General features: G+C 35.0%; 1 protein-coding gene across 2 annotated transcripts in view; it reads right to left on the bottom strand.

Moving 5' to 3' along the window:
• LOC149786408 (uncharacterized) overlaps positions 1 to 27,291 on the bottom strand; it is a 137,283-nt gene that overhangs the window by 15,070 nt on the left and 94,922 nt on the right. Inside the window, exons 16-31 of one of the 2 annotated variants that reach the window (XM_089976832.1) lie at positions 26,910 to 27,149; positions 25,453 to 25,547; positions 24,263 to 24,445; positions 23,196 to 23,373; positions 22,278 to 22,379; positions 20,800 to 20,872; positions 19,306 to 19,423; positions 18,851 to 18,897; positions 18,145 to 18,265; positions 16,401 to 16,504; positions 13,990 to 14,092; positions 4,862 to 5,012; positions 4,509 to 4,578; positions 4,196 to 4,262; positions 2,685 to 2,770; positions 2,063 to 2,189 (exon numbers count right to left, since the gene is read on the bottom strand). In XM_089976832.1, coding sequence (XP_089832958.1) covers positions 2,063 to 2,189; positions 2,685 to 2,770; positions 4,196 to 4,262; positions 4,509 to 4,578; positions 4,862 to 5,012; positions 13,990 to 14,092; positions 16,401 to 16,504; positions 18,145 to 18,265; positions 18,851 to 18,897; positions 19,306 to 19,423; positions 20,800 to 20,872; positions 22,278 to 22,379; positions 23,196 to 23,373; positions 24,263 to 24,445; positions 25,453 to 25,547; positions 26,910 to 27,149 — 1,865 coding nt within the window. Of the gene's footprint in view, positions 1 to 2,062; positions 2,190 to 2,684; positions 2,771 to 4,195; positions 4,263 to 4,508; positions 4,579 to 4,861; positions 5,013 to 13,989; positions 14,093 to 16,400; positions 16,511 to 18,144; positions 18,266 to 18,850; positions 18,898 to 19,305; positions 19,424 to 20,799; positions 20,873 to 22,277; positions 22,380 to 23,195; positions 23,374 to 24,262; positions 24,446 to 25,452; positions 25,548 to 26,909; positions 27,150 to 27,291 lie in introns of both variants that reach the window. The other variant, XM_089976831.1, reaches the window with a different exon arrangement.

A 27,291-nucleotide genomic window follows, 5' to 3' on the forward strand; every position in this document is an offset into this window, starting at 1 on the left:
GAGCAAGCAGTGATAGCAGTGGCAAGACTCCAGCCTGCTCTTTTAGTTGCGCTGCAGACAAATCAAGTAACAAAACCATGTCCTTGCTGGTTTATGTTTTTGGACTTCGCCATGCTGTCGTGTGTCAACATTAGATTGTCACCGCAAGAAGATAATTGTTGTAATGCCAGATTTATTTGCAATGTGCAATCTGTTAAGGGGACGCTTCTGACAGAGAGATTCCTCATACGACATTTCTGTGCAGACTGTTTATACAAATGTTCTGAATGACAACCTGGAAATAAATAAATGGTGCCTTGATTTTTGGTTTTGACGTTTATACAGCAGATCTCAAATAATTAATCATACGGCTTTTGACACGCGTATTGGTTTTGGAAGCACCAGCAGTACCGCAACAGATAAAATCACTGATGCTGAGTTTAATAAATGCATGATCAAAGAGGTCGGCACAATGAAATGACAGCTAAACATGTTAAAAAGGTTAAAGATTACAAATGTGGGAACACCAGTAGATGATAAAGCGCTGCAAACAAACTTATAAAGAAAATATGGTACGGCTTAAGTACGTGTGGCGTCTGCTCATGATAGTTGTCCAAGTGAGCGGTTCTTTTCCTTAGGTTCAAGATTTGACTCGAATAATATTGGAATCCAGATGACTATTTCTGCATTAGCTGGTTTAACGAAGACGGTCGTCACCATGACTGGCAATAATCACATGAGCTAACGGAATACCACTGACTTTGCCACGCCAGCCATATATAGTAATGACACGAACACAAAAGAAGTATGTGGACTACATCATTAGTATAAAGCGGCAAAGAAACATTATGCAGAAAAATATGGTACTGCTTACTTTCTTGTAATCACTGCTGATAATAGTTTTCCCAATATGCGTTGATTTCTGTATTGGCAAGATTGGCCTCGAACTGCTTGTTTTGATACCGCGTTCCGGACTGTTTTGCCACAGTCTGGTTAAATAATTAGTTTTTTATCCAGACAATAGCTGGCAAAAGCATCAACCGCTTCAGAAATATTTCGCGGCAGGTCCGCGATGTCAACAACAAATTTTATATTCTTTATGAAAACCTGTTTTCAAAAATGTGATCGAATCTTCTTCACTAGAATAGCCAAAGTCAACAAAGTTGTCATATTCACAACAAAATCCATTGATGTGAAACGCGACTGCATAATTTACGTATCTTCTGTAATCTCTGCGATGAAATTTTCTGTCAATTCAAAATCTTAGCTGCTTTAATATTTTTGTCTGCATCTCTAGCAAAGGGACGTGTTAATTCCAAAAGAATGTTTTTGTTATAGACTAGTTAAACTTTAACTTGAAAGCAGATGTGAATGATACATAACGTTTTCGCCTGTGGTATTCTATACATATCTTCAGATGTCTGGCTTCAGTAGCGTTCCCTACAAACATAGCAACGGTACTGTATCAGATTGTTCACTGAACGTTGTTTTTTGGCTACGTTTCTAGCTGTTGAAAACTGGAAGACCCCTAGGACTATAGCCAGGTCTAAGACATCAGTGGTAGTCGTCATCATTTGATACCATTATGTAGAGGACTGCTTGAATTTATGCGCGCTTACAACTCATTACAATACTGCTCTTAGTTTATTACATACTAGATTTGCGTTGAATTATAAGCCTTCTGTAAAACTGATGCAAAGAAGGACAAACACAAAATGGCTAGTCGAAAAGTGTGTGCTTTCCACTGTAAATGACTGAACCTTTTCTTAGCCTCATGCTTGCAGACATTTTGAGGCAGATCTGGCGGTTTCACCAACATGCCAAATCTAGGTATCCCGCGACCTTGTACCCAACAATGACTGCAAGTACGACTACTCGAACAAGCAAGATCGGGAGGGTGTGACCAGCCAACTTCCGCTAATAACTGGTGTTTCCAATTCGATTCTCGTCATAAGAGAATACTATCAACCACTACAATTAAAACCAATATAAAAGCTCACTCAAGTTTAGTATTTTAGTTTCTACATTAGGATGGAGAGTTATAAATTTAACTGAAGAGTAAAATGAACATCACTTTGGATACCTGTAAAGAATTGAAGATGGTAAACAGATACTGAAACACGTACAGATCCTCGTTGACAGAAAAGATACCAAGTATCCAAGTGGCTCCTGTTATTGGCAGCAACACTCCTAGACTTCTAAGGCTTGTTCTAAAAGTCAAGAATAAGTAACAGTTAGGGAAACTGCGCGCAAAGTTTACAATGGTAAAATTAACCATTACATTTATGTGTGGATTAGAGGGTTGCGCAAAGAGATATTCACTCTGAAACAATAGTGATTTGAGACCTTAAATCGGAGAAAAACAATAATAACCACCCTTATTTTCTAATATACTTTCGTGACATCATGTAAACAAATTACGTTCCACTAACAGCTACACTGATCTATTGATGAATCTTAAACCGATTTTACAAGAAATCATGAATTATCGCGATCGAAAGCATGACAGTGTCGAGAGACCTATGCTACAAGATACCAGAAGAAAGAGATACCTGAATTCATATCTTTGAGCCATTTTAATTGTTCCTGCAGTTTTATGGCAGGTAACATGTGTTAATGTGTAATATGTATAGAGGTTGTTTAGGTACTCAAGTTAGATTTATTGTATTTTAAATGTATGATTAAGTTATATATTTGAAACTCACTTGGCCTTGTCCTTTTGTGTCTTGGACTTGAATGCGTACGTGTTGAACATCTTCTTAATTACGACGACGATTATAACTGCATTGCACTGTAGTGTGAGAAAGATACAAATCCTGAATTAATAATTGATACGCAGAAATATATTTCATATTTGCAGATACCTAGCTAGTTTTAGTCTGGATGAAAAAGTGGGGATAAGGGATGGATATTTCAACATTAGATACATTAAATTAACGAAGACATTTGAGTTTAATTCAATGAGACCCAATATTTCGTACTAGCCATAGGGCAGGGTGAGCCAAAGGTTATCCGTACCACGCCAGTTTAATGAAATATTATGCCCAGAATTCGAGCCAAAAACTTGACATTCTTTATCTTAAGTAGAGGATTCCCATTGTACATACTAAATTGGGCTAACCTAACGTGATTGCTATTTGGGAGTGGTCTTCATTCAACAGTGGTCGCATTGCGAGGCTTTAATGCATATTTATCAATCACACACAAACCAAGAATATGTGCTATTCTATTTGTGTTAGATTTTAGTGATTATTTGCTGTTATTATGGGGGAATCGGTGTTGGGAAAATATTTCTCAAACCGAGTAATTAGGCAGCAACTAGCAGCAGACGTCATAATGCTCCGTATTAACGAGACTTTATGGAAGCATGGATTAGTTCCTCTGAAATTTCTTAACATGAGAAATTCTAAGGAGATTCTCATTTGAAACTGTTTGGTCATTAAAGATTGGAATAATCTTTTTAAGGTTTATGTCATGTTTCGTTCTACGTTGCATAAACTTCAGATTGCAATTGAGAAAAGCGTATATATAATTTATATAAATATGAAGCAAGAAAAATCACGAAATTGTGAAATTAGGGTCTCAAAACTGCGTGGTCGTTAGTTCATTAGAGAAACTATATATGTAGTATTTGCGCCCTCTGTTGATCAGTTGACGAAGAGTGTTTGTCTTGAGGTAGCTATAAATAGGGACATAATCGATCTAAACCAATTTCATGCATTTGGGAGTCTATATATAGTTTCTATTATTATTATTATTATTATCATTATTATCATTATCATTATTATTATTATTATCATCATTATTATTATTATTATTATTATTATTATTATTATTATTATTATTATTATTATATCCTAAAACACCAAATGATTTACAATTTGCAGAATGGAGAAAACTATCAAAATACCCGGATCACAAAATGCGATACCTGCACGATGATATTGTTGCTGACTTGATTTATGCATGATATTAAGATAATTATTGAATTTTGAGAATATTTTCACCGTGCACCATTTTAATAACTGGACATAATGGATATGTTCAAACTAATTTATTCAAAATGAAATCAAGAATTCAAAGATCTGAGTCTCTTGCTCGGCTGATATCTACCTAAAAACAAAGAAAGCCATAAACGATATATATAGGACAACCAAGACATATGATCAGATGGTCAATTTAGTATCTTTATAGAAATATTTGAAAATGCACTCACTCCAATTATTAACGCAGCCGGACCCACGAAAGCCCAGATCAATCCATGCCGCACAGCCAACCAGCAACTGTAAGAAAAAGATGCAGATAGAATTTAGCCTAAACGAAATTGATAGTCGTAAGAGACTATAAAATACGAAATAACCTATTTTGAAATGATACATTATTATTACATTATTCATTTGGTTGTTAAACGTCTTGGATGTATACCTTAAGCAAAACAGTTATACATACAGTTTCCGAATTGCTCCACGTGAGATAATTACCAAAATACTATGAAAAGAGTCACAAACAGGGCAAAATAAATGACATACTTCTGATCGTTCCCATATCCATCGAGGCGGCTGATACCCAATGAAGCACCAACAATTCCCGCTGGGATCACTGCAAGACAATTAAGGTATGACGAAGGATGATGGCATAAAATATTAGACAAGATATACAGATTAATCGTTGAGCTAGGTGGCTTCATAGAAAATATTGAATAAATCAGAAAAAGAATGCAAAACACTTGAAGAAAATCTTGCTAGGTCGTATTTGGAGAAGTAATACTCGTAATTTTGAGATTAGTGAAATATACTGGTTGCTTTATATTTGAGCTAACAATCGAAAGGTTTGTCTATCGGCATAAATGGATATTTTGGGGATTTAAAAGAAAATGTCTTACACCATGCTAACGGCAAGAGAACCTTCAGGCGGGATTTGTTGAAAAATACAAACAGGACCGAAACAGCTATCTCTATTCCTTCCACTAACATGAGGAAAAATACTGTCAGGTAGAAGTAGTGTAGAAGAGCAGCTACAACCGTACATACAGCCTGCAAGAAACAAATGCGAAATATCGTTTGAGGATTCCAGGGACACGCAGTGACCCTCCACAATTGCAATTCTTAATGAGGTACCTATTTTCATGCTTTATCCATTTATTGACGTTTGTGCATACTTTATTTCAATTATTGACAACCAGAAGTTAAAACATGTGAGCATATGAAAAATTTAAAAGTACATAAACACAATCCTGGTAATTTAACTCAAGTAAAAATTAGTTAAATAAAATATTGTTATAATGTGTATGAAAATAAACCTTTAGAAATAAAATGAACCAAGGTAACTATAAATAAAAGATAAAGATACAAATAACAAAGAAAATATGCTGTAAACGTTCTAGAAACGTGTACACAATAAAGATTAAAATCTTAAAATCCTTAAACAAAACCCACACATAAAAAGAAAACAGCATTTACAAAATCTTCATGAAAACCAAATTCTTGTAAACGTTTAGGATTTTCTCTGATAAAATATCCACACAAAAAAATCTTAAACAAATTGACATCAAAATACTTCTGAGATGTTAAGCAGACTGTAATAACAAATGAACTCGAAGCAATGAAGTACACGGTTTTGCATTCATGTAAAAATCCCCATTTTCCGTTAGAGATTGAGAAAATCACAAGAAGCTTTGCAAAGGTGTAAATTTAATTTTTAATATCGAAACTGAAATTGACCTAGATGAAATCTTTCAATTAATGTTATATACGGTTTAGAACAGGATCGCCTATCAACAGTTTATAGACGTAGATGTTCATTTTTAGTCTTTACTCCAATATATGCCTCTTGAAATCGGAAGTATATTTAAGAATACCTTATACACCATAGAGAAAAGAGTTGTTTGTACTAGTTGTAACTGATACTATTAGACCGGCTGCATCTACGCAGCAAACATTTGCTTTTGAGGAGATTGGCAAAATAGAATGTTAAGTTTTAGACTTTGTTCTGAAATATGTTGGCATTTTAATTTAGCTTTGAACAACGTAATGGGAAATGTATTTGTATATCAGGAATACTAGTAAAATAAACAGTAGACAGAAAGACACAGTATATGTGGTCGCGGGATGGGAAGCAGTGTGAAGTTCATATGCGGCCAGTACGGTAAGCTGCAGAATAATGTGGTCACAAAATTACAGGGTTTTAGGAAACAGACTGAATTCATTGTAAAGAAAAGAATGAAGAGGCCAACCTGTATAATGAGGAAGTAACCTTGGGGGAAGAAGTTGTTGTTTAGTAAAACTACAGAATGAGAAATAATCTCAGTATATTCGGGTACAAAAGGCAGTAATTGTGAAAACACCGGAGAATTGGTCGCTTTATAAAAACTTAACTTGTTATCTAATGTCATATACAGAAATTGTTTACCTGGATAGATCTGCAACATTTCTTAGCTTTGTTAACGTTTAGCGTGCATACATACGTTCAAGTGCGTTTGCAACACTTGCTGATTCTTAACATATCAACGTTTCAGCTTTTTTTTTGGTATTTACTGGCAACATCTGCAATGGGAAATTTGTATAGCCATTTTGCTCAAGATCATGTTAAAATAATAAGACCACCCTGAGGAACTTTGTTAGGTGTTTGACATCAAACCAGTCAGCGGATTTCTTTCTTGGAACTGGTAGGAAACTCGCCACAATGCTTGCATGGCTAACCATGGCAATCTCATGGGTGACCATTGCCGCACTTCTCCTTTCCAACATTCATGAAGACTCTGTTTTGGATAAGAGCCCCTCTGAAGCCATGTTTGTTCGTATCGATGTATTTTGACTCCTATTAGTGGACTTTCTACCACACCTAAAGCAAGCCTGACCGTTTTACATCCTTAATTGATTTGTCGAGCAATTCAATCTTCGACACCTGGTGCCAAATTTGGATTCAAGTCAAAGATGAGATTGATATCAGCACGTTGAAATTCATGGATTTCGTTTGTTGTTCGATACACAAGGTCATGTCGGTATAATACATCAACACGATAAAGATGTGCTTCTCCAGGCTTTGGGTGCTTCATGACATCAAATCATAGATCAAGCCTTGTACCAGCGAGACAATACATTTATGTGTTTTTGACAAAGATATTTTTTCCTTGAACCACCAAACGACCGTGCTTGTATGCTAGGCTAAGTGTAACAAATTAGCTCCGACAATGATACAATCTCTAATGTTCGACATTCCCACGTGGTGATTGGTGTAGGAAGGTCAAATTAAATTCTGGGTTCGCTTATAGGATTATAAGGTCAACACTAGGGGTTATTATTGTCTTCAACAAGTTCATACGAAAATGCGTGAGATGTTCCCAAGTGAATTGTGTTGTTGGTGAGGAACTACTGAAAAATCATCGAAGGAACTTATAAACAACTAGTGCTTTGATGAAACTGCGAACCGACTCCAGAAGTGTTTTGAACTGATTTTCATGGTCATTAGGATCACAATCCTACCAATGTGGCCTCCTTTTTGTGTTTGTTCTTCGAATTCATGTTGACTGTTCCGTGTGTGTGTGTGCTTATTTGTGCCCCTGACTCATTTTTCCTTCGGGTTTTGATGCAAGTACTTGGAGTAATGGAGATACTACCTGTGTACAAGATGGCTCTAGTAACATAGTTTGTTTTCTTTTCTTGTAATTTGATGGGATGCTTGCTTAGAATCTTCTGTTTGTGCTCGCGACTATTGATGTTGATGGTTTTTGCCGCTCTTACTAGATTAATACAATCTGTAAAATCTTCATAAGCTATGGTAACGTCTCCTATTCGTACAAAGGCAGGTATTTCCTTGTAAAACTGTATAGCTTTTGAGACACTTATTCAAACCCAGGTATTTCCCTGCATGCCCACTTAATCAAGATGCATCATTTATAATCACTTTTTCTGTTGTGTTCACCAATTTATTCCAGTTGCTGAGTATATAAATACCAGAATATAAAAGCTTTGAAAGATCTACTGGCCACTGAAGATATTAAAATGTTGTCGTTTTGTTGAATCCGTCAAATAGTGCGTGAATGGTGTTGACATTGGAAGGTAATCAATTGAGTCTATGATGGATTTTTCTTATGTAACCTTTTGAACTATTCTGATATTTTCTTCGATTTCTGCAACTATCTTTCGCAACAGTCTATTAGTTGCCGTCGTGGCTTTGTTGATGTACTTGAGATGTGATGAGCTATCTTATGATCCGTACCTGTGTATTCTGATGTTCCCGGCAGTGCATCCACATACTGCATGTTCGCTTTTTGGCCTCCTTCATATGTACAACATGTTTCACATTTTCACGTGTGGATTTGATCTGTGGTGCGAATGTTTGTTTGAAGACCTCTGTGAAATCTTTCCCTGTAGTCTGTATCGAATGTAACATATCCTGTAATAATTTTCCGCCTTGCTCTTACATTGCGAATCAGTTTCTGGTGCAGACAACCCATTTTGCGATGCCGCTCTCCATAATCTGCTTTAACATCTATATTCTCAGGTTGTATATGTTTTAGGAGTCATTAAACTGCTCTTTATGAACATGTGCAATACTCAACATATATATACAATAGTCAACAATGCATTGGTGTCGGTATAAAGCATCTTGACCCAATCATGGTCACACGAATTTTTGTCGTAATAAAAGTCGTATAATAACAACGTTCCAAAGTCCAATATTGACGCACGCTTTGCCAGTTTCAGTATCGATTTATCACTATATGAGTCAACGAGTCTACCAGTAAAGGACTCCCTGGATTCAAATGATGGGTCCTAGATGAGCCTACGAGGTTAATATTTCACTGTCCCTAACAATATCAATTTGGATTCGCCTCCCACGAATTCTCCACTGTTCTGCTAAAAACAGAATTATCATTGAACAAGAAAAAATCTTTCTTAAATTCATTTTAGCATCAGTCCTCAGATTTGTATTCATCTAGATATAACTAGCCATCCGATCCTATTGTCGACATCCAAGCACTCGACGGATCCATTTATGCGCATTCTTTATCGCAAATACAACCTCAGATTTGATACGTCGACTTCACAGTTGTGTTTGGTCCTAAGATTCGGAACAAGCTTATTGAATCAGTAAACGCGCGTGCGGATTCGTCTAGAATTCTACACTGATAAATAGAAATTAGCTTCATACAAGTATCAGTTGTCGTGTTTGCTGTTGTTCTCATATACACGCTTTTGTATGTCTCGGTGTTGGTATCAATCCATCCAAACGAGCCAACAGGCGCGTGCTGCATCATTGTTTACCACGCTAGGCGTTAGCGACAAAATCCATGACGAAACGTTTCGGAGTCTCAGGCAAGTATCTTCCCACATCTGGGTTGTTGACAGTGGCGTAGAAATCCCACGAAGACCACGTTCAATAAACATATGCTTGTCTGTGCTTGTGTGAAGGTCCAGTTCAACTTCTATCTTTGACAGAAGTGCATCCCATGCGATTCCCTGTTACAAAAAGTAGTAAGCGTAGTCAGTATTTGTATACACCATGACTATATCACGAAACGTCTCGGAGACATCCGTACGTAGATAAATATTATGATAGTCACCCATACGTTTGCATTCGAATGCACACCAGACTTCGTTTGGATATTAATAGTCGTTGGCGGAAATACTTTTGAGAGACAATGACGATTAAAATACATCGATCGGTGGTAACCGTGTCTCATGAAATCTGTCCCATCCCCACACATTCTGGTATGGGAACACTACTTTTCTAGTGAACAAGTCAGTGTTGGCGCTAACATACCGAGTAGTAAAGCATTCTGCCGCTTGTCAAGTGATACGTTAAGAAACTGAAACGAATAAATGAACTGCAGCTGACCATGCCTAAACATTACAAGTTTTTCCATATAAATGGGGACGACGCTTAATTAAACCTTTGATGCAGCTTGCAATATTAAGTGGCTGCCATTCGCTTACAGGTTATGAAACACTACAGAAATCTTTGTTTCACCTGGTTTGAATGGCAGCATTAGATTTCATGTGTTGTGTGCAGCATCTTTAATCGTGCCTGTAATGTGATAAACATTTTGATTCCTCAAAGCTGATTTCGAATTTTTCATTCTCAACAATAAGTGGTGGCTCAAAACTTTTCAACATCGTCATGGGTCATGGTCATGTCTGAGGGCGAATAGAGCTCTTGTGAAAACCATCTCACCGTAACAACGAGCGATTGACAAAACTCTTCAACCGAGACCTTACCCCGTTATAACATTGGGTGCTCAGGTTACCCGTCGCATGTGACAGCTGTGTAACAAATTCCGCAAAGCATTTGTTCCGCAACTTTGACTGAATTTGTTTGGTTGTTGAAATCTTCCACTGGAACGTTTAAACCCTCAAAGTCCGCATTGGTAAAATAAGTTACTTTTATGTTTCTTTAACTGCTGCAAACATTAGAATGTTTGGTCATGTTTTGAAATAATCTTATGTTGTGGCTATTCACTGAATTTCACTGCAGAAACATCCACAATTAGCAGGCAGCTTTTGAATACTAAATATACTCTTCTATCGTCTGCATGGACATGGCATGGCATCGTACTTGCTGTGTTGATTAAGCAAAGATTATTGTCTATACACAAAGAGATACACACCACTGAACCATTCATATTGCTGAGCATCTGTAGATCAATTTTGGTACGTCTATTGTGATGTTTTGCTTCGTACATGCGGCGATAGTTCAAGACGAGAAAAGCCTTATCCCAAGCTAGCTCTTTAACAACAATATCCGCGTTGTTTCATATTTTTGAGCGTGGTGTTAGTAACCTTCCATGGAAACACTATATTACCTAAACAGAGTTAAACCAAGCATTGCCCGTCTTTGCGCTGCTGGTACGTTTTGTCATTCTGAGAATGTTGAGCGGAAACAATCACCCATTCAAAATATAAATTGTCATCGTTTTCGACATGTATCACTAACCGCGGCTAAGCAGACATCTTGGCATATAGTGAGAAATTTGAAATGGAACGTTTCGGAAATCCGGTCGTCATCCAGCTTGTATCTCCTTTTTATAATGTGTTAAGAAGTCTTAGTCTCTTGTATTGTTAATAAAATCGATTTCTTTGCGGTTTAATATGATATGTTGATCACTGCAAAGCCATAACGCCAAAAGATTGTGAATTTTAATCAATCCTTGCCATAGTTAAGTGGCTTACTCAAATGCACACATAAATCAGTATTTGTTGTAACGTCGATACGATAAGCTTTTCATTGGATAATTCCATGATAAGTTGTAAATCATAGCTACATTCATTTAAGTCACATTCGAGTACTTGTGATTGCTCTGCTTTTACGGTAGCCATTGTAGTAAAGATACGCATCATTAGGCAACGAATGTTTTGTTCATAGACATACGAAGCAGCCTCATTGGCGATTAAAGATGCAATACGATGATGTTCTTGTGCATCCTCTGCCACTGGTCCAGATTCAACTAGTCGTGGTCGTGCAGGAATTTGGATATTTAAAATTGTGCTGCAGATGTACACATATTTATTTACAGTAACGGGCTCTTCTAGATACGAGGAATGTTGTTCTGATCCTAAACCTAAAAAGGCAAGTATATCATTCTTTTCCTCAAAATTCTTGGTTCTTCATATTGCATGCTCCCGTGAGAGCTGCATCACTTGAATCACGTTTGGTACATTGGAATATTAGGAAAAAATCTTTCTCTAATTGCCAATTCCGTCAATAAATTATGTTGGTATTTTACTTAATCCGGATTTTTAACTGCAATTGCTTCAATCCTGGCTATTATTCCTGCGATATTTTCAAGTATTTCTACAACCCTTGTGCCTCATGAGCAGATCCGTATGATAGACAGAGATTATTATGTGATAGCCGAGCGCCTACACCAGTACGAAGCGAGAACAATCGTGGTTTACAGTATTTATAATGGCATTTTCTGTGAATAGGTATCTTTGAAGTTTTAAACACGCTAGCAATTGCAGAATGGTACACCTCAACTTCTTGCGGTCAAACTGATTTGTGGAGTCCTTATCAGTGACAGCGGTTTGACTGCAACCACATATATGCCTATGGCGTAGCAAACGACATGCTAGGAGACTCAGGTTATTCAAGACGGATACATTTCGACAATTTAAGTGTGCCTTATAATTGTAATTTACATCAACCTTGCAGTATATTAGCCTTCATTTGTTATGACCACATCATGTATGAAGATCGTCTTAATAATGAAGAAAACTATTATTTTAATTGAGCTGGACCTGAACCGGCAATATTCTGATCAGTATTATGACACATTAAGTCTTTCGTCCACTGCGCATACTTATCATATAAAAAAATATCATACTTGAAGGTAAGAGACCGATGAGAAAAATGCATGCGCACCCACTATTACAAGCGAATATAAAATCCACCCCATTTCGAATTCCTATTTCCCTTGTAATGGTAAGCATGTGTAATCTCTGAATACTAATTCTAGGTCTCTCAGAATATTTGATAGCGCTTGCACTAGCCAAAATAATTCGAGTAGCTTTTATTTTGGCCAGCTCTTGAATGAAGGCAAGAAAAGTGCAACGATGTGTTGGTTCAGAACACAGTATAAATCAATATCCGACACCGACGATGGATTGGAATACCTTGCGGAGAGACCACACCATGATCGCTCGCCTCTTTTGAATTGGAACCCTTAGGTCAGGTGCATATTAGGATAACCAAACATAACTCGGCAAAGAACTCAGGTCACCGAACATAAAACAATCCTCATTTCACAGAGGGAAGCAAAATATATAATCCATGACCGGGATTAAGGGAGATCTGCAATCAAGGTCTATATATTCCAAAGGCAATGAAGACGAGTGATGCAGTTTATGTTGTTATTATGACGCCTACGAGACCATCAGCTATGATGACTGATATGCCTTTGAGTTGATCCAGTTTGGGCAATGATAATAAAAGGGTTTCACATCTTTGTTTCCCTTCCAATCTGTCACCGTGAGTATGCTATAAAACATCAAAAAGAATTTCGAAATGAATATCTATCTATTCATATGTTTTTATTGTATAGGCATACATAAAAACATCAATACTGATAAATACTAATCCCTGGCAAGGGTTACAAATTCAGAAAGGTACGGAACCTGAAAACAGGAATCGAATCATGTACGTCTCCATCAAAAAGAAAAAGGGGATCCAATTACAAAAGCATAAACAACGACTATTGACGATGAATTGAATGCCAAACATATAGGACAATTAACGATATCGCTCACCAAGGGTCTTATTTCAAAACCTTTTCCATTCTTGCTTAACTTTAGACTGTTATTTCTCATTTCTGGTATATCTGAATCGGGAATTACATGTATTTCAAAATTGGTCTTTATTTACAAGAACGTGTCGTGTGATATTACTTTATTAGCACGTTTCAGTGTATTATTCAAAACGCAAAGCTGGCTTCAAATTCTAATTCGTACAGGTAATGTAATCTTTAGTCGAGAGTACTTATTTTCCCAACGGCTTATGTGACTAATAAATATCATTGACATCTATATGACATTTCATTAATATTAGTTTTGGCAGTATTTATTTTTTTAGTCACAGGATTAAATAAATAATAAAGCGACCCTAGAATCCATGTTTGAATTTACCAATTCATTTAGTTCAGAAAATTGAACATTTTATATGACCAAGAAAACAATGTGAACCTGGCCGTGTGATGGAAGTCAATGACTTAGAAAGATCATAGAATCATATATATAGAAGAAATGAATAATATTTGCATCTCATGTATAAACAACGTTTTGAAATATTTCCGTGAGAAATGTTAATCGTAATACGTATGTTAGGAACTTAAGTAGCTCGGAAATCTTTCATCGTCACGCATTCGCAACCAAAGCCAGATATAGGCTTCTGAAGAAGTAATTTTCTCTCCCTAGAAAGCCAAAACATTACTATTACAGTGCATATAGTAAAGCATATCAATAATTACTTGAGCGACTCAGTGAGTGGTTGCTCTATTTTCACATCCGTACTTACCTTGTTTTCGGTTCGGCTTACACCCACCAAAAATATCCCGTAGGAGAAGATAAGTGCAACACATATATTCAATACAATGCAAGTTTTCCGAGACTTGACATATCTGCAAGCAGTAAAGAATTTGCGATAATTTATAATAACAAAGACAAAACAACTTTGAATGCTGTCAATACATGACTGATCGAATACATGAAACGGATGCAAATAACCTTTAGTACAGTGTAACTATTGCATAGATTACAAACAAACATTTAACCGCGTATGTTACAATTTCTAATATCTTTAAGTGCACTTGAATGTATTAAAAAGATGCTCTTGATCAAGTTGGGAAAGTCGCGTGACCATGATATCCCATTATCAAAATGGTTCCTAGGATACTCCATCCAATCGGTCGAATACATACGAATAATAATAATTTTCTGAACCTTTGACTCCTCTAGCGGTGGTCTTTCCCAAAAGCCCAGTTTGCTAATTCATGGTGTTAAAATGGGCAACTGAGGCTGACTAATTAAATAATCCTCGAGAATTTTATTTCGGATATGATATGATGAGCGTCAAGGAATGGCTCAGTTTGTGATATTCGCTTGCCTTTTCTGTGTGGGTAGGGTCGGGTACTGGAACTGAAGTACTAGTGAAACATGTCATCTGGGCGCTGGAGGTGGATTAAGAGCATAGTTGCTATATAGTGGCACCAACGCGTTGCATTCACTTTGGTGTATCTGCCCTTTTTGCGCAAACGTCATATCTGTTCTATATCAATCGTTTTAAAATTGAATCCTTCAGGACAAGGGTAAGTTTCCAGTCTTATAAAGAAAATGTCTGAAGTCAATTAGCAACTAGAAAGAGTTATCCTTTAACTAAGGCTTTATTTGAATTATGCAAGGGCTCCTGTGCCTTTGTCACTATTCAGAACTTAACGTTCTGAACAAATGTCACCGATACTTCGTATACAAAATTGGCTTTTCTTGGGTAAGCACGCTTACCCTTTTTTCCACAGACGCATATAGACCAGTGCATATTTTATTCTGTACTATGTTCATTTCTTCTACTATAATATAATTTTAATCTTGCACATTTACGAAATACTACTTCTCTTTGTTTCACGTTGTATCAATATGTTGTTCATTTTTTTTACGAGTTCATCCTTCTAGAAAAAATAGAAATTTGCTACATGATAATTATCACGTAGTCCAAATATGACCTTGAGTCAACTTAATGATTCTCACGCTGAGACAGATACAAAAATAAAAGTAAATGTTAACTAAAACTGTCACTTATTTTGAAACAAGGTCAGCAAGTATATACAATGTTCATATTATTATTTGTTTACATAGAAAATAAACAAAAAGTCAGCCACGTCAAATATATCTGAACTCTATTATGTACAATATCAAAATCCATTAAACAAAATTACATTACAACAGCATGTAACGAATGAAACAATTTAAAACCAACAAAACAAACAATTAAATTAAATATACAGTCATAATGTAAAGCATTTTAAAACTGGTTGCATCTGTAGTACACGTTGCTTCGTATACAACCCGTTTAAGATACTGATAAGAACATTTATTTTCGTAGTTTAATTTCAGCCACTACATGTCAAACGAAAGTTACGAAAAAAGTTCACACTTCAAATATATATTTGCATACTGTGCAAGTTGTAATGATTCTTCGTCATCTATGCCGTTTACAACTCCTATATCAACTGACTTTGCTTCCATATGAACCAATTCTTTGTAACAGACGGTTTTTAAAAGGATTCTTTTTTCATACAACACCGTTTAAACCAGAAGAGCTACAAAAGATATTGATGCTTCTCACATCTATATTCTGGTCAATAAATGTAATCTTAAAATCTGTATCTTCCTAAAATTTGACGTATATCATTTTATGTTGCAAATGATCAAATCAGTCCTTTTATGCTGTAGAAGGATAGTCAATAACAGAAATGCCTTTGAACACACTTCTTTCCGTCCAAACTTGTAAACATATAGGCATCATCTCCTGAAGTTGACATTGTTGCTTTGACGTCAAACTCACTAAGAAAATATATTTTTTCTCTGGAAGCAATTAAATTATATAAAATGAAACATGGGCCATTCTTTCTGTTTACAACCTCCTCAAATTAAAGTTTTTCTTTTGCATGAAACGGTTCAATTTTAGTTCAGTGTTGTTACATCCTCAAATATGTGGTTTTGCATAATTTTATCGGGGGAAAAATATGTTAGCTTGAAAAATGTAAATGCAAATATTTTAATTTCAGTTTCTTTGTTGTTTCTTTAAATCAAAAATAAATTATTGTAATAATGTAAGTATTTATTTATATTTAAGCATTATGGAAGTAAATAAATATGACTGTAAGTAGGTAGGCTCAACGTATGAAATTGTAGAGCAAGACCTAATATTACCTCCAAACTTGCAAGTGCCTAAATATCGTCAGCAAGAGACACGTTATAGAAACAGCACATCCGACAGCAGAGATGATACTCAGCTCAACGTTATGCTCGGTTGCCTGAATCTAAAACATATTAATGACCATGATAAGTATTAACGGGGAGAAATCTAGGCCACATTATGGACGCTTTGCATAAAAGCTTGGCGCTCCGGGGATATGAGGATATTAACATAAATTCCTATGATTAATATTGGGGGTAAGTATGAGGCAAATTTTAAAATCTAAAGTTATAAATTTCCATCAGATTAAAATTGGATGGTATTATGGAGACATCGGGAATTTCACATGATATTGGATACTGAACAACACTGACATCAAAAGAATCACACTCGTCTTAATGGCCTTCACCAAGTCCTACTGACCAACATCTACATTTGCAAACAAGCACCTATACATACTATAAATGCACGGAGTATATACTAATTAGAACTCATCCCTACTAACCAATAGGTTGCCTTCCTGCCTTTCCCACGTTCAATGACCAACAACCAAATTTAATGACCAACACCTAGAGCTATTGTATACCTCTCATATATTCTGATCAACACCGACACTTACGAGCTAGTACCCATCTGAAGTCACAAACTCCCATTTTTACTGACCAATACCCACACCAAAATGGCTAACATAAAGTCTTCTTGGCCAGTACTTATACCTACTGACCAATACTTAAATTTAATTACCAGTGCATGCGCCTACTGAGTAATTAGTAGAATAAATGCGACTAACATCATATTTAAGACAGAAAATAACACATTATCACCTTTCAACACTCACTCTTTTGCAAACAAAGCAGAGGAAAAGACGTCATTAGTTCATATTCGAGTATAGTGGTTAGATTCATATATTTGGAAATTTATACATAAAGCATAACACATCCATAGGACTGTGTTAGATGACCAAAAAATGTATTTGTATGTAAGAACGAGTGGTACTGATCCTATATATTTCCCTTTTATGGCCATACTGATAAAATGTATGCACATTTACTTAATATCTTTTATAAATTTCATACTAATTTGAAATGTTAGTGCCACTTTAGTCTCAGTCATAATTTTGGATATACAATGTCGGTTGTTCATACTAACGGCGTGTTGTTTCGAATCTCGCAAGTATTTATGTTCGCAATATTTACAATTATATCTTTCTTTCTAACACAAAGCTTGATTTCAGGAATATCAATGGGGCTTCGCACCAGTTTATTGGACAGTACATTCAGATCCAAGCCGTAGTGCGTCATTGGATCGAAGTAAATCATAGATCCTCATACGTTGGTATATTAATAAGAGCTATTAGTGTATATAATAATCGACAGCTTTTAGCGAAACAACTTTTCGCGCAAAGGTTTATCATATTTAATGTAAGATGGAAAATACAGTGTACGTGTGAACAAATACACCGCTTACAAAGATGCAACAAAACTTTGCATATGTGCAGTATGTGTTCACCAATATAGTGTACATTTAAACAAGTGCATGTATGTGTACAAAAAGGCATGTACGTGTATACAAATGCATTTCAGTTTACACAAATGTATGTACATGTTCACAAATGTGTGTATGAGTACACATATGCATTATATTTGTACAACAATTCGTCTGATTAATACATTCTATGTAGCTTATATGCAATACTCATAATTATAAGTTATTCCGAACTCAAGTGAGAAAAGAATAGTCGTGAAAATAGATACATACCTCATATGTGGTCATGAGAATAGCAAAGTTGGTAAGATGATTACATTCACACACGAAACCACTAGAATTCTGGGACACAAGATAACAATTCTTACTTGACCAGGCTCCTTCTCCGGTACCACTAAAACATTATATTCAAAATATAAAAAACATCACTGTATGCGATCAAATTTTAGTCTATACATAACTATGCCTAGATTATAACATTTGAACCAAATATTCAGGAAACAACATTAATAACAAACATAACACTCTACTATTGCTTTTCGTAAGTGTTTCTCAAATTGTTGTTCATAATTATAGCTTACAAAATAGAAAAAATATAGTTCCTTTTAATTCTTTCTTACTCTCTTACTTACTTTATGAATATCGATACTGAATATCGTGAATATTGTTAATACAGCTAGATCAAATATGCTGATTGAAATATAAGCAACAACTAATTTGATTCAATACAACCAGTAAGGGAAATGTTAAAGATATATATAGCAGTACTATAAGATAGGATATATTGAACAAGTTCCTTTTATAATTCGAATACCATTCAAACCTATTTCTTCAATTACAAATAGTTTTTCTCCCTGCCAAGTTTTTTGAATAAAGAGATGAAAAAAATTAAAACCAACTGTGCCTAATGCATTTAAAGTATGGCAATTTTCAAGACCTCTGGATGACTAAATATGACTACAGTAGAATGTATACTTACGTCGCATTCAGATCCCAGTAACTACAAATAGGTACATGGTACTGGGTCTGAAATCAGCAATATTTGAAACGAAATACTTCAGCTGCAGAAATTATGTCAAATAATGATTATTCACTGATCGTATCAATTACCATTTTCTTTGTACGCAATGAATGAAATAAGGAAAATAAAATTACAAACAGCAATCCGGTTATAATTAAATAGCTTTTAATGACGATTGTTTTAAACATTATATAATACTAATTGCTTATGTGACCATATAACTATTGTGCATGAATAACGTTTCAAAATGTATGACATAATTTTACACATAGAACACAACACTTGCTGAAATTTCATGTTCATTTAAAAGTGGGTTTTCCTTTGAATTTCCGATAGGGCTTCAGCAAAATGGCGTAGAATGAACATAAAATACATTAGCTGAATTTGATGATTTTAGAAACTTCCCTGCTTACATCGAAGGCTTGGAATATCAACTGAAGAGGAGGATTCAGTTTCGCAGGGGGTGTATTTAATTGCAGAGACATCACGTCAGGGCCGATATCAAGACGACCGGTTGTGATCAAAGTTTTCCTGAAGAAAAGTGACAAATTGGAATTTCATAAGTCTTTGCTATCCGTCCATCGATTTATTCGAATATAAATTTGTCTATATATCTATCCCACAACGCAGTTTATCCAATTCCTCAATTCCGCCATCATTTACAGATATATGATAGCACGGACGAATTTAGAACGGATTGACACAATCCGTTCAAACAATCATCACTTATTTTTCTTAATCATGATAATCTTAATATATATATATATATAAATCATGACTATATATGACTGTATACTATTCTATTTAAGTATGTGTATAATATTATACTGTTTTGAAGCAATTAAGAAATAAAATCTAAAGCAATGTCATTTATCTGTGAAATTGTGTAAATTTGTGATGTAACCTAATTGCTTGAATAAACTAAGGGATGTGATTGAAATAAATGCACAGATGTCCACAACTTTCATACCCAAACCTTCGTAAAATTATTAAGAGGGGAACCAAAAATATTCCTGTCTGTACGATTATGGAATATGGTATGTAGACAACTCGAAACAACCACGAATAAATATTGTTATCCCGTAGAAGTTCTCTTTGGAAAATGTGAGTTATCCCAGAGAAATTAAACAAACCTTATGCTTTTCTCTTAATAATAGATCATTAGCACATCGTGATTTTCTGATTTACCAATCCTTTATCAACTCTTGTTAGTTTTGATTTCTTTATCTAAAACGAAATTGCTTTTCAATCTTTACTAGTTTTCTAAATTTAAAAAAGAGTGAATATTTTTTTTTAAAACGGGGGAGAATGTAACAAATTAATTGTTTAACAAACAAGGTGAAAACATCATAGACATAATTTATTGCACCCATAATCCTGTAATTTCATTAGTAAGTCTCTTCCATTCCCTGTTCACAGGAATGTTCCTTAAATTTCCTTTTTCTTTTCAAAGTAGCATTCTGCGCAAAAGTAATGTTATGGTTTCATTTCTCATTTCTAGGATATATTTTGAATTGTTATGTTATTCTCTGAAGCAATACTTCTTTTGATTGTACGGCCGATGACATCCATATATTACCCTCTTTTCTCTGATCAAATGGCCGGACTTTATGTTCATAACGATAAGAAAGTGTTATCGACAATTTGTTTACGTGAAGAAAACGCTTTAGTAGATAGTATAGAGTTGATAAAAAAAATAAAAACCCATCATTTGCTTTGGTATAGAATTATAAGGCTCAGTAATGTACAATTTGAGTGAGAGGAGCCAAGATGTAAAGAAATTTACAAATTTAGATGAGTCAAAGGTTTATATATATATATATATATATATATATATATATATATATATATATATATATATATAATTCATCTTCACCGTATTCAACCAATAAAATAATGCAACTTACCCATCGGAAACGATCTTCTGCAGGATACCCGACACATTTTGGAAGATAACAGCAGCGTATGCGATCATAATGCCTGGACAAAGATAAATAATTTAATAATTTATGAGGGAACGTTCCTGTATTAAAATATACCAAATATGACTCATCTGTGACTTCTCAAACTTTATCTGTGGATAAAAGCCATACTTTTGTGGCTTACTTCTTGATCCAAAATATCGTAGTCAATTATGGGCAATATAGGAACTTTGTAAACATTACTTGAGACCAATTGTACGTGCTAGGGAATATTAATTAGTTCGGGATGCAAACGAATCGAGTGGAATAAAGCAGAAAGCTTGGTTTTAATATGTATAGGTAAATCAGAGGGGAAGTGGCAAAGGGTCAAAATAAGTGTGTAAGGTTTTTCTAAATGAAATGTACATGATTATATTGGATAATGTCTTCAACAAATCGTAATTGGTTTCCTAAGTATCAATTATAAGGATGTCAAGTGAAGACTGGTACATTAAAGTTACTTAAGACAAAATGAACTTCATGTGTGTATGAAAATAATTATTTGCTTTTTGGAAGAGATACAACGTTTCATTAATGCAAGGAACGGATTTTTGTGGCTCCGAAGTGGTCTTACGACTAAACTCATTTTAACTTATCCAGTTCATCTCATGAAAGTTTATGAACAAATTCCAATAATGAGCATAACAAAATATTACTGACTTAATTTATTGACTTTGGTTTTCAAGAACGAAAATTGCTTTAGCCTGGCCTGAAACACGATACAGTTCATATTATTGATTTGGTTTCTGATTGGCCTAATCTACGTTTTGAGGCAGAACAGGTTGACGTTGTGCTAAATATTGTGGTTTTCCACTACGAATAAGACATCACCTGTTATAAATTAGCCACAAAATCTCAAGTTTTTTTTAGGTGGTCTATGTATGTGCAATTGCATGTACCACAATGAAGTTTCAGCTTTATGCATGCGTAACCGCTCGATTCCCCCTTTTCCATTGACATTGGTATAATATTTGCAGACATAGTTTCACCAGATATCAAAAGGAGCGACCCGTGATCAGCTAATACCGTATCTCAATCTACAAGGGGATCGAGTGTCAAAGGAATTCAGATTTTAATAATTGTATCCTATCGAATTTAATTTAAGTTTGGTCTTGACCAAGAGGGAGACTGTTATATATTTTCTGCTTTTATTTCGATTGTCTATTAATCGCCACATGAGCACAGGGGCAACATAATTCATTTATAATGGCAACACACTTTGTCCATTCTTCGTATTAAAGTATTTTCATTTGTGTTTGCCAGTGTACCGGTACAATATATACCGTTACATATAATATCATTCGGATCTCTTCATATTGTACAAGCGATAAATCAACTTTATGTACACATCGATGCATACTTATTTAAAAGAAGTACTTAGATTCTATTATTTTTTTTTTAAATTAATCATTCACACAGTGTACCTGTATGTAAACGTAAACTAGTACGGATGGTTTCTTGGTTAAGAGAAGGTCCGTTTCCTTTGGGCGGGAATTCTATCAAGGACGTATAACCAATTGCAACATCTGAAAAATATTAATCTGAGAATTTACCACTTGTGCTAGAATATGAATGGAAATCCCACCCTATTTCAGAATTTATATGACTGATGACTCAGTTCTTCTAAAAAAATTCACATTCCCAGTAATAGCTTTCCTATTTCATACCAACACCCTTTAAGGATTATTTTTGTTTTATTTGTAATCCGAAAATAATGGGGGAAGAGGGCACAATAACGTAATGGAAGAATGTTTTAAAAATTATTTTACATACTGAGAAAATTTCTTTCAATTTAGAACAGTAATAAAAGTTTCAGACTGTATACATAAAGATTTCATCTGTAGGTCCACTGCGTGCGCTTATGGTGGTTTAGTTGTATCCAATTTCTTACGTAAGGACACTGTCAAGTACATATATAGAATCAGAAAGTGTGCAAAACCCACACATTTTCATGTTCTAGTGGATAATTTGCAAATATTATTAATACGTAATGAACTGAGTACGATATATTTCAGATGTGGTATTATAAATCACTATCTAATGGAACAAATGTGATACTTATTATGACGTGCCTCATGTAAACTGCATCTAATGTTTGGTTAAAATTTTAGGTGTCAGTGTGTTTACATAGGCAATTAAAACCCGATGAAAGCATTATCTTTCCAAATGTCGTTTTTGCATATCTTGCGTTGGTGCGAAAACCAGTGTTCTCGTGCATCATTTTGCGTTATTTGCACGTAGATTGTTATTAACTTGTATATCCTACCTCAGCACGTAGGTGCAGTTTATAATATAATATCTTGTCGCACTTGGGATATACATTATAATTTTCACAGCTATACCTATGTTTTTTCTATCAATCGTTGAGTTACTGAGCCTCGACGCATTCAGATTGGAGAAAACAAAATCTTCGACAGTTTTCATCACGGTTTCTGCTCCTTGTTTTTCCTTCTTGATCAGTTCTGTCCACGAGTTTGAATTGCCTGCATCGATTATGTTGCTTGCTATCGTCATAAAATCCTAAAGCAAGAATGAGAAGTTACGATAATAGTGTGAGATATTAATATTATTTGGGTATCCTTCACATTTCAAATCAAGACGTAGCAAATGTGTAGTAGCTACGGAATGCATGTGTTTGGAGAAAAGCAAGTTATAAAAGAAGTGTCAAGCTAAATATCTATATAATATAAATTGACAACAGTTTCTTCAAAAATCAATTTCTAAAGTTTCAAGTGCAGGTGTCTCATGGAACGTTATTTCAAGCATAGTAATCTGTTTTGTCTAAGTTTCATTCGATTCCGGTCCAAATATAAATCATTAACATAATTCTGGTTGTCTTAGTTTTAATCTATACAGGTTCAAGTATGATTAATTATTTGCAATTCTGGTTGTATTAGTTTCATTCTAGTGCCGTCCAATTAGGTGGTTAGAGCTTCCGCATCGGATGCGGGAGGTCGTGGGTTCGATCCCCGGCCGAGTCATACCAAAGACTTACAAAAATGGTACTAACAGCTGCCTCGCTTGGCGATCAGCATTAAGAGGTTAGTGTTAGGACTGGTCGGCCCGGTGTCAGGATAATGTGACTGGGTGGGACATCATGCTACATGTCTGCGGCATGATGCCCCAGTGCTAGACATCACTATAAACTGCCACATTGCAGACATCGTAGCGATATGACTGAAAATTTTTTAAAGCTACGTTCAAAATCCAAATCACATAACACATCACATCACACCAATTAGGAGCAGTTATTGTACGTCTGGTCACTTCTACACATCACTACTTAACCCTCCCGTCTTTCCATCTAACATTGCACTATTGTTTTGAGCACGGGTCTTTGACTGATATATTATTTTCTATTAAATATTTCGAACATCTAAAGAAAAGTTACCTATATCATCATATTTACCGTAAACTCAGACACGTTCGCACCAGGTAAGCTTTTGATGTTGACGAGTTTGTCTAACATAGACACCACAATTTTCAATTCTGCTTCCCTTAGTACTACTGCGTTTGGATTCGTCGCATTTTGTAACTCTTCAAGGACTGTGGAGACATTTGCAACTCGAATGCCATCATTTAGCTTGTCAATCTGGATTGTAAGACAATAGCGTACATATATGTGTTTGTCTTAAGACATATATTTTATTTATGTCTGTTTATTTCTTGAGAAATTCCGGTGCTAGCAATAGTATCGACTTCTCACAATGACGTGATGTACTGAAGAAGAGGTCCACTTTCATGTATCTCATTTTCAAATACGCATATTTTTCATATGACTTGCGTATTCTTAACGGATCTATTACAAAAGTAGAACATGCTTTGAATGCAGTACGATATTAACGAAAATTATTTTATAGTGATACTAGCATGATTAAAGGACTACTGTACACCTTGTTTTAGTAACCTCCTGAATTAATATTAGCAGGATATTTATATACATATTTTAGCCCTTCAAACCATAAGTAAGCATCCTACATGGTTTGCCACGTGCACATGCTTTCCGCAACACACGGATAGAGCATGAGCCCTAGACACGTTCATGATTAATCCAGCTAACATTTGTGCAGCTGTGTATGATCATTATTCTTACATCGTCGATTACTTATCATAAGAAATAAATACAGAAAGCTCTTTTACTCAAAAGACAGAACTTCTCAAACAGCTTGTGCAATTCCAAATTTTAAATAGGTTGACTCACCCAATCACACTTGCTCAGTCAGCTAAAGAGCTAATGATGTTTTATATCTTCAGACAAGGGCATACATGTTAAAAATCACTTCCGTTCATTAATATTCTGAACGGGGGATAGATATGGAAAATATATCAACGACCATGCTAATTTTGTTTTAATGATAATGTGCATTTCTCCAAAACAATTTACTTACCAATGACAGTCAGCAACACAAAATTATATATTGTTATGACGTCAAAGCACAATCATAATTTATTATGTATTGTGATGGCATCAACGAACTTGTTTGCCAATACATCAATAAAGATCGATTCAAGGTATGTCGATAGCTAAAGTACATGGATGAATTGTGGCTCAAGTTATATAACATTATCTTAATAATTTTCCATATATTTTTTTACTACCTGAGCTTCAAGTCTGAGTAATTTCTCGTTCACACATTGACCATAAACGGGATCTTCCCAGGAACCATTAGAGAGGCAGTTACGAGTAGCTTCACCTTCATTATTATAAAACGAAAATGATATTAAAAGTGAGTTGAAAGTTGGGCCTTTTTGTTAGATCAGTCATCCGTCCTTTAAATTACTTAAGATAAACGGAGTGGATAAAATCTTTCATAAAATGGTTGGAAAATATTCTAAATTGCCGACGTTCATTGACATGAATATGAAGTTATCGACTTATAAATCTCACACCGACCGGCATTAACCTGACTTTTGCTGATCCATGAATAGTCATTATCCCCTCACTTAAAGTCTAGAATTGATTATTAAATTATTTAAATCAAACTTATGGAATTCAACTTTTTTCTTCATTATCGCAAACATGCCGTTTCGACTTTCCGATGCAATTAAAATATATTATAACGTCATGAAAGTCCAATATGATGTACTATCATCACATCGTGCATTTTACTTTCAGTGTTTGGGATTTATTTAAATTGATGTTGGGAAATCACGCAAAAAAAAGCATAAAGTAATATTTATTTGGATTGGAATATGGCCAATTTACCCGACATGGAATACTCAAAAATTCAGATAAAGACTAAAACAATCCAGCGAGAACACGCGGATACAATGCAGAAAACTCAAACAGCCTATTATAATGCAGCCTATTATCCTGATATTACAGCCTCCTCGCGGAATACATCGTGCACACCACCCAAGGGCAAGATTGGCTTAAATGTCATCCTATTGAAGTAAATATGATAACAACTCTTATGAAGAGAATATCGACAAAAGCTGGTCACTTAGGTGACAAAAATTTCAGAGTCTGTTTACAATCATTGTATATGGCGCATCAAAAATGTCACCTGACTTGACGCTAGTGAACTATCTGACATCACACAGGAATTTCCATAAGCAATTCATTGTTGAAAAGTTATATTGTCTGTGTCAAATGTTTTATTTGTTTGATAGAAAGTCGATAATTATGTTATAATTTGTAATAACAAATCTAGTTATACATTGCTAGTTATCGAATTGCTGAATATTGCTTAAACTCGCTAATGCAACTGTTTTGTCAAACTCAAGAATTGAAACATGTAACTTCTGAACTAGAATTAAATGACATGCCGAAAAGCATTATTGTTCTTTGTGCCTAGACTTTTCTACTTAAATAAAAACTATATGATAAACATAATATTTAATTGGTAATGATACAACATTGAGTGTATGGAATCCATTGAATAGCTTCTAGATGTTGCGAAGGCTGGAAATTATCAAATGAGTGTCATAAATTCAATAGTAAATCATCATCCATCTGAAATAATCTAATCATTTCAAAAACACAATACGTCTTCTTAGCCAAAGGCAAAACGTATCTTAATAAAAACTTTTAGTACTACGAAAAATTCACCCACCTTTAAAGCCGCTTGGGCAGTGTTTCCTATTAACATTACCACTGTTAGTGTTTTCCCATGTAGTATTCCAAATGGCATCTGTTTGGTTCTCACAGTATTGATCCTTGCCAATGAGAACGTAGACGGTAGCTGTAGCATTATTACCGGATCCAGCATAGTTATTGCCCCTACACGAGTAGTTTGCTGGCTGCGCAATATTGGTAATTTCTAAGCGCGATATATTCCCATTCAAAAGGTATTCTAAACATGAGAACAAAACAGTATAAGTTAAATATCGATAAGGTAAACTTCAATACAAGCGGCACTATATACATCTAGCATATTTGGAATTATACTAAGAAGCTAATTTGTGAGAACTTTGAGAATAACCCTAACAGATCTC

The sequence above is a fragment of the Sinohyriopsis cumingii genome, chromosome 12 (genome assembly GCF_028554795.1).
Source record: "Sinohyriopsis cumingii isolate HCF-2022 chromosome 12, ASM2855479v2, whole genome shotgun sequence".
Taxonomy (NCBI): domain Eukaryota; kingdom Metazoa; phylum Mollusca; class Bivalvia; order Unionida; family Unionidae; genus Sinohyriopsis; species Sinohyriopsis cumingii.